This window comes from Mobula hypostoma, chromosome 17 (assembly GCF_963921235.1).
Source record: "Mobula hypostoma chromosome 17, sMobHyp1.1, whole genome shotgun sequence".
Classification (NCBI taxonomy): domain Eukaryota; kingdom Metazoa; phylum Chordata; class Chondrichthyes; order Myliobatiformes; family Myliobatidae; genus Mobula; species Mobula hypostoma.
Window position 1 is genome coordinate 9,496,119 of NC_086113.1, and position 19,069 is coordinate 9,515,187.

The window sequence follows — 19,069 nt, forward strand, 5'->3', positions numbered from 1 at the left end:
GGCTAGCAACCCCATCCCATAAAAACTGAGAGCCACAGAAATGCTAACAGGAGCCCCAAAGGCCTCAGCCTTGGGAGAGGAAGGATTGTTGAAGATGGGCTCCTCCTGGGAACAGCTTGAAGGACTGGCCCAGGATAGAGAACTCTGGTGAGCTGTTGTTGGTGCTCTATGCCCCAGGAGGGGTAATGGGCTTAAATAAGTCAAATCACATTGAAAGTATTGATATATGTCTGTATTAGTCTGATCCCAGGGAAATCAGAATCAGGGTTATTATCACCGAGATAAGTCATGAAATTTATTGTTTTGTGGCAGCAGTGCAGTGCAATACATAAAATACATTATAAATTATATTCAGAAAAATATACATAAAATATGTAAAGAGTGCAAAAAGAGAGCAAAAATAGTGAGGTAATGTTCATGGACCAGTCATTAGTACATGCAAAAATGCATCCCAGTAAACTACCTCTTTGTAATGATGAGGACATCTGCAAATTTCTAACTACTGCTCACTGATCTGTTGAATTGCAACTTGATATGACCATGAACTGCAGGGCTTAGGGCCAGCCCTTACCATTGCACATGATAAGTCACACTGTTCATGAACAAAAGTAAAATAAAATGTTGCCCCATGGCAGCCTCGATATAAATTCCTGCACAGCTTCATTTTAAAACATGTCGTGAAGCCTGCATGAGCACATCTATCCAAATTGCTGCTGTTCCGCCTACCGAGCTCATCTACACCAATAATATTCTGTGATCAAAAATTTCAAACAAGTTCAAAAGTAAATCTATTATACAAGTACACATATTTTTGTGAACGTTCACAGTAAATACAAAGAAACACAGTAGAATCAAAGATTAAAGTACATTTATTATCAATGTATACATTATCCAGCCTTGAAATTCGTCTCCTTACAGACAGCCACAAAACAAAGAACCCATTAAAAATAAAGAAGACAGTCAAATACCCAACGTGCTGAGAGAAGAAATAACAAATTGCTCGAGCAACCAAAGCAAGGAAACAATGTTTAGAATAAAAGTGAGTCTACAGGCAAGAAGCCAGAGCAGGCCACAGCACAGTTCAGCAGAGAGCTGAGTAATCATCATGGCTCAGCAAGCAGAAGTGGTCCGACCCTCGCTTCTAGTCCTGACACCCTGACCTTCTCAATCTGGCCTGGCTTTTGAACGAATGACAATGAAAAACTGTGCCCAAAGATAGGCAAACAACTAGTGTGTAAAAAGACAACAAAATTGTGCCAACAACACGTACAAAATGCTGGAGGAACTCAGCAGGCCAGGCAGCATTGACGGAAAAGAGTACAGTCGACATTTCAGGCCAAAACCCTCCGGCAAGGTTTCGGCCTGAAAGGTCGACTGTTTACTCTTTTCCATAGATGCTGCCTGGCCTGCTGAGTTCCTCCAGCACTTTGTGTGTGTTGCTCGGATTTCCAGCATCTGCAGACTTTCTCTTCTTTAAAATTGTGCCAACATATTCTACCACTGAGATTAGCATGGAAAATATCTCATTTTGTTGCCCACTTCATAATATTTTCTTTTATTACCAAACAATTATGTGGAATATATATTTTCGTAAATGTATGCCGTAGTCCTACGGTTTAGAAGCAATTTTGCATCTTATCTGGGATTTTCTACATTCTTTACTTTCCAGAAATAACAAAGTGGTGTCTTTAACACTCAACAGCAAACTCATTTTAATTGAGACAGCCATGAAATGGCATTACCTCACAACTAGCTTTTAACAGAGAAACAACAGTGGCTGTCCTGTGTGGACATGTAGCGCAATCAAGCGACTCACAAGAAAAGAAAGACAAAACCTCTTTTACAGTAACAACAATGTTGCCTAAAGCATTTTTTCTACTTCAGGTGATTAGAGCAACCCAGCCAGTTTAGGTGTGTGAAAGCTAGTGTGGCATTTTCTGTTCCTGCAGTCTAGTAATACTGAATTAAAACACATTTAACAATTTAAGGGGGAAAAAATTGCACAGACTTTAGAACACAGAACATAGGACAGTACAGCACAGTAACAGAACATTTGGCCCACAATACTATTGAATTAGTAATCACATGGCCATCTAAATTAATCCCTTCTCTCTACACAATGTCCATATACTTCCATTTTCTTCACGTTCATGTGCCTTTCTAAATGCCTCTTAAAAGCCCCTGATGTTTCTGCCTCCACCACCACACCGGGCAACATATTCCAGTCACCCACCACGATGTGTAAAAAACTTGCCCCTCACATTCCTTTTGAAAATTAGCCCCTCTCACCTCAAATACATGCCCTCTGGTATTAGACCTTGAACAAGGTCAACCGTTCAATCAATTTTGCCTACTTTACTAGATTTACCAAGTAGGTCAAATTTGAAGGCAGGATTTAGGGTTAATGGCAGGAGTTTTGGCAGTGTGGAGGAACAGAGGGATCTTGGGATGTCCATGTCCATAGATCCCACAAAGTTGCCACACACATTAATCAGGTGGTTAATATGTTGGCCATTATGAGGTACTACTGCAGTTGTACAAGGCCTTGGTGAGACCACACCTGGAGTATTGTGTGCAGTTTTGGTCCCCTAATCTGAGGAAAGACATTCTTCCCACAGAGGGAGTACAAAAAAGGTTCACCAGATGGCAGGACTTTCATATGATGAAAGACTGGATCGACTGGGCTTATACTCGTTGGAATTTAGAAGATTGAGGGGGGATCTTATTGAAACGCATAAAATCCTAAAGGGATTGGGCAGGCTAGATGCAGGAAGATTGTTCCTGATGTTGGGGAAGTCCAGAACAAGGGGTCACAGTTTGAGGATAAAGGGGAAGCCTTTTAGGATCGAGATTTGGAAAAACTTCTTCACACAGGGAGTGGTGAATCTGTGGAATTCTCTGCCACAGTAAACAGTTGAGGCCAGTTCATTGGCTATATTTAAGACGGAGTTAGATATGGCCCTTGTGGCTAAAGGGATCAGGGGGTATGGAGAGAAGGCAGGTACAGGGTTCAGCCATGATCATACTGAATGGCGCTGCAGGCTCGAAGGGCCAAATAGCCTACTCCTGCACCTATTTTCTATGTTTCTATGAGCGAGTTCAAGACCAGCGAGGTAATGTTACAACTCTATTAAACACCAGTTAGACCACACTTGGAATATTGTGTTCAGTTCTGGTTAGCTCATTATAGGAAGGATGAAAAAGCTTTAGAGAGAGTGCAGAGGAGACTTACCAGGATGCTGCCCGGATTAGAGAGCATGTCATATAAGGGTATGTTGAGCAAGCTAGAGCTTTTCTTTGTAGAGCGAAGGAGGATGACAGGTGACTTGATAGAGGTGTACAAAATGATAAGGAGCATAGACAGAGTGGACATTCAGAGACTTTTTCCCCCAAGGTGGAAACAGCTAACTCAGGGAGGCTTAATTTTAAGGTGATTCGAGGAAAGTATAGAGGTGATGTCAAGAGGTAATTTTTTATTTTAAACACAGAATGTGGTGGGTGCATGGAACGCACTGCCAGGGGTATTATCAGAGGCAGATACATTAGGGACGTTTAAGAAGCTCTTAGATAGGCACCTGGATGACAGAGAAATAGAAGGTATGTAGGAGGGAAGAGTTAGATTGATCTTAGAGTAGGTTAAAGAGTCAGCACAAAATCATGGGCCAAAGGGCCTGTACTGTACTGTACAGTTCTATGTTCTCTATGATATGTCCTTTGCACCTGGCCAAGTTGCTCCAGTTGCCACCGATTTAAATCACCTTGCCTTGACCAGTCCACTCAGAAAAAAAATCATACTGTGAATCAGCTATAAAACAACTGAATCTGATTTGCCAATGAACTTAGTTAAATGCAAAGAAAGTGATTAAACTGGATGAAAATGAATTTAAATAGACAATGATTGATTACCAGTTCTGACCTTCAATGTATATCTGCATATCTGCTTTAAATTACTGGAGTTGGACAGTACCAGCTAATTTTGGACCAACTATAAATGACAGTGGCATTTATAATGAGGCTTCTACTGAGGCTTCATAAAGAGTTAGTCAGACCGCACTCGGAGTATGTGATGGCATTGAAAAGATTCTGGAGGAGGTTCATAAGAATGATCCTGGAAATGATAGAGTTAAAATATGAGGAGTGTTTAATGGCCGTGGGTCTTTACTCATTAAGATTAGAAGAATGAGGGAGATCTCATTGAAACATTGAATATTGGAAGGTCTAGATAGAGCGGACACAGAAAGGATGTATCCTATAATGGTCAAGTCTAGGACCAGAGGGCATAGACTCTGAGTACAAGGATTTTCTTTTAGAACAGAGACAGGGAGGTATTTCTTTAACCAGAGGGCAGTGAATCTGTGGAAGTCATTGCCATGGGCGGCCTTGGAAGCCAAGTCATTGAGTGTATTTAAAGCAGAGCTTGATAGATTCTTGATTTGAAGGACGTCAAAGGTTACGGGGAGAAGGCGGGAGAATGGGGTTGAGAGCAAAAATAAATCATCCATGATAAAATGGCCTAATTCTGCTCCTATATCTTATTATCTTAATTACAAACATTTATCCAGAGTTAAAAAGCCATTCTTAGACCGTCAAGATTCCTTTGCCTCTAGTGCTTATATTCTCTGAAATTATACTGACCAATCATCTAGTCTGGCCAATTGCAACATCAGCAAACTCTTATTTCTTTCTTTTTAAAAGCTGATTACTGTCATCCAAAAGGTAGCACATATTGATTAACACACACAAAATGCTGGAGCAAATCAGGAGGACAGGTGGCTTCGATGGAGAGAAATAAACAGTCCATGTTTCTGGCCAAGACCCTTCACCAGGAGTGGAACGGAAAGGGGAAGATGCCAGAATAAGAAGTGGGGGAGGATTAAAATCTGGTACGTGATAGGTGAAACCAAGTGAGAGGGAAGGTAGGTGCGTGGAGCAGGAGGATGAAGTCAGATACTGGGAGCTGATAAGTGGAAAAGGTAAAGGGCTGAAGAAGAAGAAATTTGATAGGAGAGGAGAGTGCACCACGGGAGGAAGGGAAGGAGGAGGGGCACCAGAAGGAAGTGAAGGAAAAAGTGACAAGAAGTGAATAAGATCACTATTTTTGAGGGATTCCTTTTAATTCTTTGAGTTTACTCACTATTAAGAACTGTTAGATATAGCTGATGAATATCAATGAATTGATCCACTTGACCTGAAACAGAAGTGTGTGGGCCATGGCAGTCAAAACTCAAACTGGGCATGGCACCTGATGATGATGATGATGATGAGATATAGCTGGCTATAATCAGAAGCACATTTTTTTTCATTTGTTAAACCAGCCCAAATGTCACCCTGGCATCTAGGAAAGAATTACAAAGGGCAGAGGTGATAGAAGCCACTAAGGTCTCAACCATAGCTACCTTGGATACTGATGCACTGAGTTACTGGAACCGATTTCTGAGCAGTATCGTGGACAAGTACTTCACCCTCGCAGGATTATGTTACATGGCAAATTCCCCAATTACCAACACTTTATCAGAATGGGGCATTGCATCTGGAGGCCATGCATTTCTGCACAAGAAGCAAAAGTAAATGGGTGGGGGCTGGAGAAATATTCCCCTTTACTTTGACCTGCCGTTAACAGACGTATAGCAATAGATGCACACCACTTGCCTCTTTACCAAGGGATAAAATACAAATGGAAAAAACTACAACGATCAAAGTAAGTTTATCATCAAAGTACATATATGTCAACATATACGACCTTGAGATTCATTTTCTTGCAGGCATTCACAGGAAAATACAATATGTGGTTACCAGGACAGCACTGACAAGATACGGCAATGTTGTGCCGGCAGCTCACAGTACTGCAAGATATACTGTACCTCTTCTGAAGTGGTATCGCCATACCAGCAGCCTCTACTTTCACTTTAAGAAACACACTTCCGAACTGTCTAAATCACAGATTGCCAACCTGGTTAATGGTAAGGATCCATGGCATTTTAAAAAAAAAGGTTGGGAATCCCTTGTCTAAATGAACTAAGTAACACACATGGACAATAACTCAGGAGTCTAATTGACAGATACAAAATGCTGCAGGAACTTGGCAAATCATGCAGCATCTATAGAGAGGAATAACGAGCCAACGCTTCAGGCCGAAATTTTGATACCTGATGAAAGATCTTGGCCCAGAACATCGTCACTTTATTCCTCTCCATGGATACTGCCTGATCTGTTGATTGCCTCCAGCATTTTGTGTGCATTAATCTGGATTTCTTGCATCTGCAGAATCTCTTGTGTTTACCATCCAGACAGGTGCCTTTCTATCCTTCAATGTCATTGCAATTTTTTTTTTGTGCTGTAATTTTCCTTGACTGAGTGACTGAGGACATTATAAACAGAAATGAAAGGACTTTCAAATGTTGTGAAATAATTATTTGTGAATCGTGGTGTAGCTCCAGCCACTTGGAACGCACCCTAACATAATGGCAGAGCATCATACTGATGCAAAACAATAATAACAAGATCGTCGGCACAATGACAATAGCATACAGACCATAGTCATAGAAACATGGAGCACATACAGCACAGAACAGGCCCTTCAGCCTATCTAATCCATGCCAAAACCATTTAAACTGTCTATTTCCATCGACCTGCACCTGGAACATAACTCTCCAGACCCCTCCCATTCATGTACCTACCCAAATTTCTCCTAAATGTTGAAATCAAACCCACAACGATCACTTGGATTGGCAGCTCATTCAACACTCTCACCACCTTCTGAGTGAAGAAGTTTCCCCTCATGTTCCCCTTAAACATTTCACCTTTCACCTTCAATCCATGACCTGTAGTTGTAGCCTCACCCAACCTCAGTGGAAAAAGCCTGATTGATTTCTATCAAATCTAACCCCCACCCCCCCGCCAACATCTTCTACATTCTAGGGAATAAAGTCTGAACCGATTCAACCTTTCCCTATAACTCAGGTCCTCAAGCCCCAGCAACGTCCTTAGCCCTCTTTCCAAGATAAATGAAGCCAGGTTCGCATTGTAGCATATTGTACTTTCAATGCTTTCTGACAAAGCTATGAATGATCTCTAGACCAAAACCTAAAAGAACAAAAACTAAAGGTTACCAGAAAACTTAAAGAGTAAAAATAAGATTGTTCCTCAAATCTAAATGAGATTGAAGAGCTTCATTTTTTTCAAAACCAATTGAACATATTATAGGTTAAGTCAGGGGTTCCCAGACCCTCAGTTAGTGAGAAGGGTCCATGGCATAAAAAAGGTTGGGGACCCCTGGCTTTAAGTGATTCAGACCTTTATCTTTACAATTTTCTAATATAATTACTGTAGAATAGTTGCCAGCCACTTGTGTGTTTTGTACAATTTGCACTGCATTTGTTTTTGGTAATACTGAATTGAAATCAGAATAGTCCACTACATAATTATCATTGTTTAGGCAGTTATGCCTCAGGAAAATTTTTTGCTCATATTTTTACCAGTTTAATCTCACACGTGCTCTCAGTGAATTAAAATAATACTTGAATTGATACAATGTTCTGTATAAGAGTTCAGTTTTCATTCAGTTTACTTATTTTTTAAAACACATTGCAGTTGTAAGCTCTTTCGTTACAAATGCGTCTGCCAAACTCCTCGATAAATGCATTAACACTGCATGGCTAAAGAGCTGCAAAGATCTACGAAGCATCACAAGTCATAAGTCACAAGTCGCAGTCAGCTGTTGGCCGCAGACAAGTGTCAGACTAATCCCATAGGGACCAGGTGAATACTTTGCAACACTGCCCTTTACTCTCGGATTACTGATCTAACTAGGAGATTGCACATTACATCATCATGTCTAGGCTTGCTCACTGGACCTTTACTCCGTCAATCCGCAGGCAAACTGATACTGAACAAGCAGAGGAATGAGACGAAAAACTAAAGCAATTAACTCCATATGTTGGGGTTACCATGGCAAAGTTACGATACCACATGAAACGATCCAAAAGACAATTTTTGCGGAGACTAAAAAAAACTGCTCAATGACTAGTAAAGGAAAGTTGAAAACTGATAACAAACCTCATGGACATCACTGTGCTTGTATTCCCTGCTGGTGTATAGAGCATGAGAGTACTGTGTACATGAAGGATAGGAGCCAAGGCTTAACTAGCCCGGGTGAGTCATATCCTTCCCATCTGACTCTCTTCCAGGCAATGATGTAATGCACTGGCCACTCTCCCCGGCTCAGCACTATGAAGTCACCACTATATCTGGCGAGCCCGAAGTAAACTCAATGTAACCAAAACAACCCTCGGCCAAGTTCCAAACATACAGAGACTTGGTGGTGCTATTACCATTGGAAACGGGATAAACAGACACAGCAACAGAGCCGCCTCAAAGAAGCAGCAGCTGTTTAAAGTTCAGAAGGAACACTTGAGCAGTGCAAGTGATTTACTGGCGTTAATCAGAATCAAGCGAGAGTGAGTTGAACTCCTGCTTCACTCCAAGGAAAGTCAGATCAAGTAAATCACGATAAACTTTGACATTCAGCTCCGGGATAAGCAACTCCATTCTATTTATCCGCGAGCGGACTGTCAAAGCTGAACTCAAGCTTCCTGTTATGAATGAAAATATTTTCTGATTTTCAGCTCATTGTCAGGTTGTTGAAAAGCAAACAGAAAAAAAACTTGCCTGTATACGTTAAGCGAAACGAAATCTCAAAATCAGTGTAACACTATCGATAATGACCAAGCACTTGGTTTTTTAAAATATACAGCTTTGCTGGCATAAACTCACCACTGAACACAAAACTTTTTAAAATGCTGAATCAGAATTATTATCATCATTGAAATACACTCAGTGGCCACTTTATTAGGTACACCTATAAACCTGCTCGTTAATGCAAAAATCTAGTCGGCCAAACATGTGGCAGCAACTCAATGCATGAAAGCATGCAGACATGGTCAAGAGGCTCAGTTGTTGTTCAGACCCAACATCAGATGGGGAAACAATGTGATCCAAGTGACTCTCACTGTGGAATGATTGTTGTTGCCAGGCAATGAGCATCTCAGAAACAGCTGATCACCTGGATTTTCTTGCACAACTGACTCTGGAGTTTACAGAGAATGGTGCAAAAAAAACAAACAAAAAAACATCCAGTGAACAGTAGGTCTTTGTTTGAAACGGTCTCATTAATGATTGAGGTCAGAAAATAACCAAACTGATTCAAGCTGACAGGAAGATGACAGTAACTCAGATAACCACACTTTACACAACAACAGTGGTGTGCAGAAGAGCATCTCTGAATGCACAACACTTTGAACCCTGAAGTGGATGGGCTACAGCAGCAGAAGACCATGAACATGGCCACTTTATTAGGTACAGGAGATATCTAATAAAATGTCAGTGTATAATCAAATTAAATTAGTAATACAATAATTGAAATTCAAAGTACATTTATTATAAAAAGTATGTATACTTAATACAACCTGGAGATTTGTCTCCTTACGGACAGCCACAAAATAATGAAACCCAATAGAACCCATTAAAAAGAGACTGTCGAACACCCAATGAGCAAGGAAAAGAAAACAAATCTTGCAAATAACAAAAGCAAGCTAACAACTGAAAGTTCATCAAAGTGAATCGACAGCCTTGAAGCCAGTCATCACTGCAGACAATCCAGCAGCCCATTAGTTGGAACTGTGGAATTGGAGGAGATACGAGCTTAACTCTTCCCTTCCCCCTCTCTCAGACTACAAGCCCTCTTTCCGGGTGAAGTAGTTTTTAGCTGGCACATCTTCCAGTCGGCTATTCTGTGTTTGCTGCTGACTTTGCCACCATCCTCACTGGGGGTTTCAGCCACTCCTCCATTCAGACTTTAGATACGGCCCCGATCTTCCAGCCACCTGTCTGACCTACCAGCATTCTGAATACCCAGTCTCTTCTCAAACACTGTTCTGATCTCGTAATTTTATAATGACCAAGGGAGGCCAATTGGCCCATCATCCAAGCTGGTTTCTATGCAACATAGGGGTAGAATGGTAGCATAACGGTTAGCACAATCACTTCACAGTGGCAGCGATAACTGGGTTTGAAACCAACCACTCTACTTTCTCCCCATGACCACATTGGTTTCCTACCACTTTCTGAAGATATACGGGTTAGGGCTAGTAAGCTGATCACATACTGTGTTGACACCGAAGGCATGGTGACACTTGTGGGCTGCACCCAGCACATCCTCCAAAAGTGTTGGTTACTGACGCAAACACATTTCACTGTATGTTTCAATGTACATGGGACAAAGAAAGGTAATCTTTGGCTCCCATTATTCCTACTTCACTCTCCTTAGTACCCATAAGACCACAAGATATAAGAGCAGAATTAGACTATTTGGCCCATTGAGTCTGCTCCACCATTTCATCATGGCTGATCCATTTCCCAATCTCCTGCCTCCTCCCCGTATCCTTTCATGCCCTGACCAATCAAGAATCTATCAACCTCTGCTTTAGGTGTACCTAATGACTTAGCCTCCACAGCTGCCTGTAGCAAAGAATTCCACAGATTCACCACTCTCTGGCTGAAGAAATTGCTCATTATCTCCATTCGAAATGGACGTCCTTCTATTCTGAGGCTGGGTCCTCCGGTCTTAGACTCCCTTACCAAAGGAAACATCCCCTCCACATCCCCTTAAGGTAAGTACCCCTGCAACTTACTCTGCCCACCAACACTTCTTTGTTTCCATTTGCCATCACCTTACATGAAGGAGTAATTACAGCGGCCAGCCAACCAACCATCATAGTCCTGGGTTTTGGGAAGAAAGCCACAGTCACATAGTGCCCGAGGGTAGGATCGGACCGGGGACTCGGGATCTGCGAGGCAGCAGCAGTAACTGCTGTGCTAGATTCTGCACCCCCCCCCACCATAATAATCTCAAAGATTACCGCCTTATGTCTATCTGCAGACATTATTGATATTGTCTTATTATTGTCACTTCCACCGAGATGCAGTGAAAAGCTTGTCTTGTATACTGTTCATACAGATCAAACGTTAGATAGTTCACTGAACCAGAATAAGGTAAAACAATTACAATGCAATCTAAAGTGTAAAAGCTACCAAAAGGGTGCAATGCGGGTAGACACTAAAACGCAGGATCTTAATGAGGTAGATTGAGAGGCCAAGATTTGATTTTAGCGTACAAGAGGTCCATTCAGGAGCCTGATTACAGTAAGATAGAACCTGTTCTTGAGACAGTGGGATAGAAGCTGTCCTTCAGTCCTATGGCCTATTTAAATCAATATTGGATTCAATAATTTCAAATAACCAGCATTCTAGCAATTTTATTTCAAAATTCAAGCATTTACATTTGCTTCCTATGGTAATTTCTGGTAATAATTTGGCTTCTTCCATTTACTTCTTTGACCTTTTGGTTCTTCACTTGTTCCTCTTTCAGCAGGGATTATTGTCCTTTAATCTTTCTTGCTTTTCATATCATCAGCCACCTTCCCTTCTTTTCTCTTCTCCCCACATCAACAACCTTTTGAACAATCATGCACCTCAAATATTAATTTGGTTTCTTGCCACAGATGTCACCTAAGTAGCTCCAGCATTTTCCACAGCTTTTCAGAAGTAGCAGTATATCATGTGTCTACTGTTCTTGATTGGGTGATGGGGTGGAGACCTGTCTCTACTAAAGGAGGTGTAAGGTGCTCCTTCCCTCCGCTAGCCTGTAGGTCACCCTTGGGCAAGGTGTAGCACCTGGTCAGCGTCACGTGAAGCCATGGGAGAGGTGGTGGATGGTCATATGAGGAGCCAGTGCATGTCACAAGTCCTGGTTATGCTACCACTGACACCAGGCAGACAATCTCTGAAGAGTATTGACAATGACTGGGGTCACCCATCTTGTAAAGACACTGCTCAGAAGAAGGCATTGGCAAAACATTTCTGCAGAAAAATTTGCCAAGAACAATCATGGTCATGGAAAGACCACGATCGCCCACATCATACCACACAGCACAAAATGAACAATTGTTAGAAACATAGAAAATCTATAGCACAATACAGGCCCTTCGGCCCACAAAGTTGTGCTGAATATGTCCCTACCTTTTAAATTACTAGGGTTACCCATAGCCCTCCACCACCGTTGCCAGCAGCCCATTCCACGCACTCACCACTCTCTGCGTAAAAAAAACTCACCCCTGACATCTCCTCTATACCTGCTCCCCAGCACCTTAAACTTGTGTCCTCTTGTGGCAACCATTTCAGCCCTGGGAAAAAGCCTCTGACTATCCACACAATCAATGCCTCTCTTTATCTTATACACCTCTGTCAGGTCACCTCTCATCCTCTGTCGCTCCAAGGAGAATAGGCGGAGTTCACGCGACCTATTCTCATAAGGCATGCTCCCCAATCCAGGCAACCTCATTGTAAGTCTCCTCTAAACCCTTTCTATGGTTTCCACATCCTTCCTGTAGTGAGGCGACCAGAACTGAGCACAGTACTGCAAGAGGGGTCTGACCAGGGTCCTATATAGCTGCAACATTACCTCTCGGCTCCTAAATTCAATTCCACGATTGATGAAGGCCAATACCCCATATGCCTTCTTAACCACAGAGTCAACCTGCGCAGCTGCTTTGAGCATCCTATGGACTTGGACCCCAAGATCCCTCTGATCCTCTACACTGCCAAGAGTTTTACCATTAATACTACACTCTGCCACCATATTTGACCTACCAAAATGAACCACTTCACACTTACCTGGGTTGAACTCCATATGCCATTTCTCAGCCCAGTTTTGCATCCTATCAATGTCCTTCCACTTCGTCCTCCAGGTCATTTATAAAAATCACGAAGAATAAGGGTCCCAGAACAGATCCCTGAGGCACACCACTGGTCACCGACCAATTGTTCTTGAGTTATTAGGACACTTGAAATGATGCTGCACGATGTAGTGCTAAATGTCATTGAAGCGACCCAGCTAATCACCCTTCTGTATGCAAACTCTCATGTGTTGGTGCAGTAAGGACTCCCACCCAACATCAAACAGAGCATCAGAACCACCAGCCGCAAATTCACCCTGCAGAACCAACCTTGCAAACTTCATTCTCTCTGCTAGCCTGAATGAAACATCTCCAAAAGTTCTCGAAAAGAATGACATTAATGACAAACCAGTGCATCAACCTAAAATATTCACACCATTTCAAATGTGCATTGGCTTCAACTGATATCTTTAACAGAATGCACTGCAGTTACTCAGAAGCAGGTTTATTATCACTGATATATTTCTGGCTATTTGTTGTTTAGTGGCAGCAATACATAAAAGATTAATTTTTAATTTACAATAATGCATAAACCCTATAATGCAAACAGAGAGCAAAAATAGTGAAGCAGTGTTCATGGGCTGTTCAAAAATCTGATGGCAGAGAGGAAGAAGCTGTTCCTAAAATGTTGAGTGTGTGTCTTCGGGCTCCTGTATCTCCTTCTTGAGGGTAGCAATGGGAAGAGGGCATGTCCTGGATTGTCAGGGTTGTTAATGATGCCTTCTTCAGGCACTACCCTTTGAAGATGTCTTCAATGGTTTGGAAGCTATGATGGATCTGGCTGAGTCTACAAGCCTCTGTAGCTTTTCCCGATCCTGTGTATTGGAACCTCCATACCAGGCAATGATGCAACTAGTCAGAATGCTCTCCACAGTACAACTGTAGAAATTCTCTAGAGTCTTTTGACACATCAAATACCCTCAAATGCCTGATGGTATAATTACGGACATGATTCTTCATGATTGCATCAATATGTTGTGCCCAGGATAGATTCTCTGAGATATTGACACCCTGGAACTTGAAGCTGCTCTCATTTTCCACTGCTGACCACTCGATGACAACTCACCAGGACTGCTCTGAATGCACCTCCTGTACACAACATTTACAGCATCTCCTCAAAGTTACAACATACCTCAACTCAACGATCCATCATTAATCCCTCATTGTCACACGATGTTTGTAAATCCTAGAACTCCTGACCCAAGAACACTGAGAATACCTCTAGCAGTTCAAGGTGGCTCATCAACACCTTATAGGGAGCAGCTGATGATGTTTTCCTGGCCAATGACACCCTCCACTTGCAAATGGTCAAAACAATTTTGTTGCAGTCTCAGTTGAAGTTGTAGAGATATGTTTTATGATTGACCTTTTTCTGCTAGTAACAGTAACTTTAGTCTCTAATATCCAATGAATTTTAATGTAATTCTAATATTTGTTCAGAAATAAAGTCATTGAGTAGTTAAGTCACACAAAGAGGCTCTTTGAGTCATCAGGTCCATTCTAACATTTTGGTTTTGCCATCTACACTTTATCACGTTATCCCAGTTAGGTCTGTGTTTGATTTTACAAGTGCCTGTCAAATCAGAGTGGATATATATTTTTTTATTTAGAGATACGGTACAATAAAAATCCCTTCTGGCCCAATGAACCTACATGGTCCAATTACACCTACATCACCAACTAAGCTACTAACCGGTACATCTTTGGAAAGTGGGTGGAAACCAGAGCACCCTGAGGAAACTCACACAGTCATGGAGAGAACATACAAACTCCTTACACACACCGGCACTGTGATAGCATTATATTAACAGTGTACCTATCGTGCTGCCTCATTTAAAATATAAAATAAATATATTTTAAAATGCATTTGTTGTTCCAAAATGACATAACCTTAGGAAATTTTCAACTGGCAGAGTGTTTAAAATGTAGTAATTGCAATTCTCTCTCTAACCATCTCAGGAAGCAATAGGACAACAGTCCAGCTTTGTAATTTTTACTCTTTACATCTCATCCTTGAAATGTAAAAAAGGAAAATCATACCATTGATCATAAAAAAAATCTTTTGCCAGCGGATAAATCTATTAGCAGCTGGCCACAACAGCTTCCTGTATGCACCAATCTGCACACTCCATATCACCAGTTCATTTTTATACCTAGTGTTCTTTGACCTCTTCTTGCACCTACTTTTTGAGTAAATCATCTCTTCAAAGCCTCCTATTCCTTGGTAAACATCATTATATAGGAACCTCAAGCCTTGGAATTTGTGTATTGGATAATTCCTTTGTTTCAATAACTTCTCCCTCAATCCCAGCTTCTTCCGGCCTCCCTTCACTGATATTCCCAGGGTTCCCATAATCTCAAGTCCCTCAGAAATATACTCAAATTCTCAACTTCCTTTTCTCTTTCTCTCTAACATAGAACATTGAACGGTACTGCATAGTTCAGGCCCCTTTGGTGCACAATGTTGTATCAACCCTTCAACCTACTCCAAGATCTAATTCTACTCTAAAATCTAAACGTCCCTCGCTATAGCCCTCGATTTTTCTATGTGCCTGTCGAAAAAACCCTCAAATGTCCCTAACGTATCTCCCTCTACCAACACCCCCAGTAGTGCATTCCATGCACTCCCCACTCTGCGTAAAATTCCCCTCTTTACTTTCCTCCAATTACCTTAAAATTAGGCCACCTCATATTAGCCTCTTCTGTCCTGGGGAAGAAGTCTCTGGCTGTCCATTGAGCTCATCTTATCATCTTGTATACCTCTATCAAGTAACCTCTCATCATCCTTCACTCCAAAGAGAAAAGCCCTAACTCACTCAACCTATGTTGAAAAGACATGTTCTCTAATCCAGACATCATCCTGGTAAATCTCTGTACTCCTCTTGCTAAAGCTATCAAGCTCCTTGGACCAGCTTTCCCAAGTACCCAGCAGCTCTCATCCCTGTCAGCCAAAGTTTCTACTTTAACAGCATGAAATGTATAATGCAAAACTGCATCATGAAGGTCAAGGACAATCACGTCAAGGTATACAGCTGATTTTGGGGTTGACATACAGTACTGTACAAAAGTCTTATGCACATATATACATAGCTAGGATGCCTAAGACTTTTTCACAACACTGTATTTGTCAATGTGGAGCCGAGAGAGAGTTTGTAAATCTGGCAGGGACAAAGAGTGGCTGGGAATGGTGAGGGTGGAGCGCAGCAGGAGGGGTGTGGGACAGGTGGCAGAAGAGGAGTGCTGGGGCGATGGGCGGCACAGATGCAGACACACCCAGCCCTGAAACACCAGGCAAGGTCATTTGATTCCAAACAATTGGTTTATTGATCATTACAGAATGTCTCTCTGCTGCTTCCCACTCCCTCTTTCACCCTTCCCCTTTTCCCAGCCATGATTCACCTCTTGCTGCCCCCTTCCCGTTCTCAGTCCACAATAGAGACTCATATCAGAATCAGGTTCATCATCACTCACGCAGAATATCATGAAATATGTTTTTATTTGCGGCAACAGGACAGAGCAATATATAAAATTACTATAGTACTGTAGTTATCAATATAGTAAACTGAAATAGGGTTTCCAGACAACACTATAACTTTCAAAGGTCTCAGATTACTGACTAGTTAGCAAAGTCTATGGCTTTAATTGAATGGGTAAAATAAAAATGAAGGGACATATGAAGGAAAGCAATAATTAATGCTAATGTAATGCCTTTAATGAAGCCAACCCTCTTATAGGAACATGGCCAGTGATCTGCCAAGCCAAAAGAAAATGGAACTTTTGGACAGGTTGGCCAAAGAGTAGGGTTTGCGGAGCAACTCTGAGAGGGAGAGAAAGATGAAGAGGTAGGAACATTTCAGGAGGAAATTCCAGAGCTCAGATCCAAGGTCACTAAAGAAATGTCTAGAAAAACAAGTACTCAGTTTATGCAGTCCAGAATGAAATGCTGAAAGGTATGAAGGAACATTGAGTTCTCAAAATACAAACAGATAACTCCTTTAAAGTCTATACTAAAGTAAATAATTCCATAACAAAGGTCAATAGCATTTTGGCTTTAAAAAAAAAAGGAACATACATAGAGTGACAAGAACAGAAACACCATTATAGACTAAAAATCTGGGCCAATTTCAGTCCGACTGCTTGTCTTTACTTCTTTCTTTCCCACGCATCATGTTGTTAAACCCTGCAAGATCAACCAGTTTAAACATTTTGGTCAATCTCCTTCTGTTCACAATGGAGCTCAGGAGCCACAAACTCTTCAATTCCCATGGCTTCATGCTAGTCTCAACTTCTTTCACAGTAAACTCAAGTGTCACGTTTAGGATGGAGACTACCTGCATCAAACTGCCACAGTCTAATTGTTGTTTTCTACCCGTGGCCTTTGGGGAGGTGAAGTACTGACATGGTGCAACGCCACCACAAGTAGGACGACATCCATCATTAAGGGCCCCCACCACCCAGAACAGGCTCTCTTCACATTGCTATCATCAGCGAGGGGATACAGGAGCTTGAAGACCAACACTCAATGTTTTAGGAACAGCTTCTTCCCCTCCGCTATCAGATTTCTGAATGAACAACGAACCAACCCATGAACACTGCCTCACTATCCTTGCTGTCTTTTACACTACTTACTATATTAAATATTTTACATATATATGTATGCGCCTAAAACTTTTGCACACTACTGTCATAATTTTATGTTTTTCACTGTACTGATGACAGAAGAAAAACAAATTTCAAGACATACACGAGTGATGATAAATGTGATTTTGATACGGGTCTCTATTGTGGACTGAGAATGACAAGGAGGGCAGAGAGAGGGGAATCATGGTTGGGAAAAAGTGAAGGAAGAGAGCAGGGTGCAGGGAACACCAGGAAGATGTCCTGCGATGATTAATAAGCCAATTGTTTGGAATCAAATGAACTTGCCTACTTTCTCAGGGCTTGGTGTGTCTACACCCATGCCAGACCCCACCCCTGGCACTCCTCCTCTGCCACCCGTCCCACACCCCGTCCATGGCACTTTGCCCCCTCAATTCCCACCATCCTTTGCTCCCATCAGATTTAACATCAAACTTGCTCTCCTGCCCACATTGACAAATACAGCACCGTGTAAAAGTCTGAGGAACCCTATATAGTTTAGCTCATGGGGGAGCTGCAGAGCAGACTCGATGGGCCGAATGGCCTACTTCTGCTCCTTTGTCTTGTGATCTTGTGATATAAACCTAGTTCTGATTCTGGATGCATGTAGTTTTGTGATAACGGTGCACCATGTCAGTTCTGCACCTTCCCTCTCCTCCTCTTGTATGGTAGAGAAAGTCTCATGCCACCAAGATCATTGACTACCCATTTCCAAGGACTCTGTCACTTAATTATAAATAATAATTAAAAATCAAGCTCTTAAATTATTTCAAAGTCGGCATTTATAAGAGTTTGGGCAGCAGTGTGACACGCACTGAGAGCTGCTCTAACACCCTGGACTCAGCCCTGACCCCGGTCGCTGTCTGTGCGAAGTTCACACGTTGTCTCTGTGACCATGTCTACTCCCCTTTGCTGCTCTGGTTTCTCCTACATTCCCAAGTAGGAGATTGACCATCCCAAGTTGTTCTTAGAAACATAGAGAACCTACAGCACAATACAGGCCCTTCAGCCCACAAAGTTGTGCCAAACATGCCCCTACCTTAGAAATTACTAGGTTTACCCATAGCCCTCTATTTTTCTAAGCTCCATGTACCTATCCAAAAGTCTCAAAAGACCTTATCGCCCCATATGTCTAAAACTAAATTATCTCGCATTTACCCAGATGTTAATCCCTGCTGCGACAAATGCAAAAGGGGCAAAGCTTCCCTTATTCACATGCCCTAGCTTGGAAAAATATTGGAAAGATGTTTTCCAAACTATATCCCAAATCCTTAATTACAATTTGGAACCTAACCCTTTGATTGCTCTTTTCAGCTCCTCCAAAAAAAGGGTTCACGCACCTAAGTCCGACCAAACGTCGCACACTGACTTTTGCCTCTGTTTTGGCCAGGCGCGCAGTCTTGCTCAGGTGGAGGGATGCTGCCCTGCCCACCCACGCTCAGTGGCTCAGGGACATCATGACCAACCTAAACCTTGAGAAGATCCATAATACAATTCTCAACTCGGACATAAAGTTCCAAAAGGTGTGGGGGCCCTTTCTTGAATATTTTCAGAACTCCCAGCCAAACTAAAGGTCCATCCTTTCTTCCTTTCCTCTGCACATAAATCCCTGACTTCCAACATTTCCTGGTAAAATTCTA

General features: G+C 42.0%; 1 protein-coding gene across 4 annotated transcripts in view; it reads right to left on the bottom strand.

Moving 5' to 3' along the window:
• creb5b (cAMP responsive element binding protein 5b) overlaps positions 1-19,069 on the bottom strand; it is a 371,769-nt gene that overhangs the window by 192,039 nt on the left and 160,661 nt on the right. Inside the window, exon 1 of one of the 4 annotated variants that reach the window (XM_063069537.1) lies at positions 8,056-8,125. The exons of the other annotated variants lie outside the window; for them this stretch is intronic. Within the exon in view, the coding sequence (XP_062925607.1) occupies positions 8,056-8,102 (47 nt within the window). The 5' untranslated portion in view covers positions 8,103-8,125. Of the gene's footprint in view, positions 1-8,055; positions 8,126-19,069 lie in introns of those variants that run through there. 4 annotated transcript variants of the gene reach the window in all.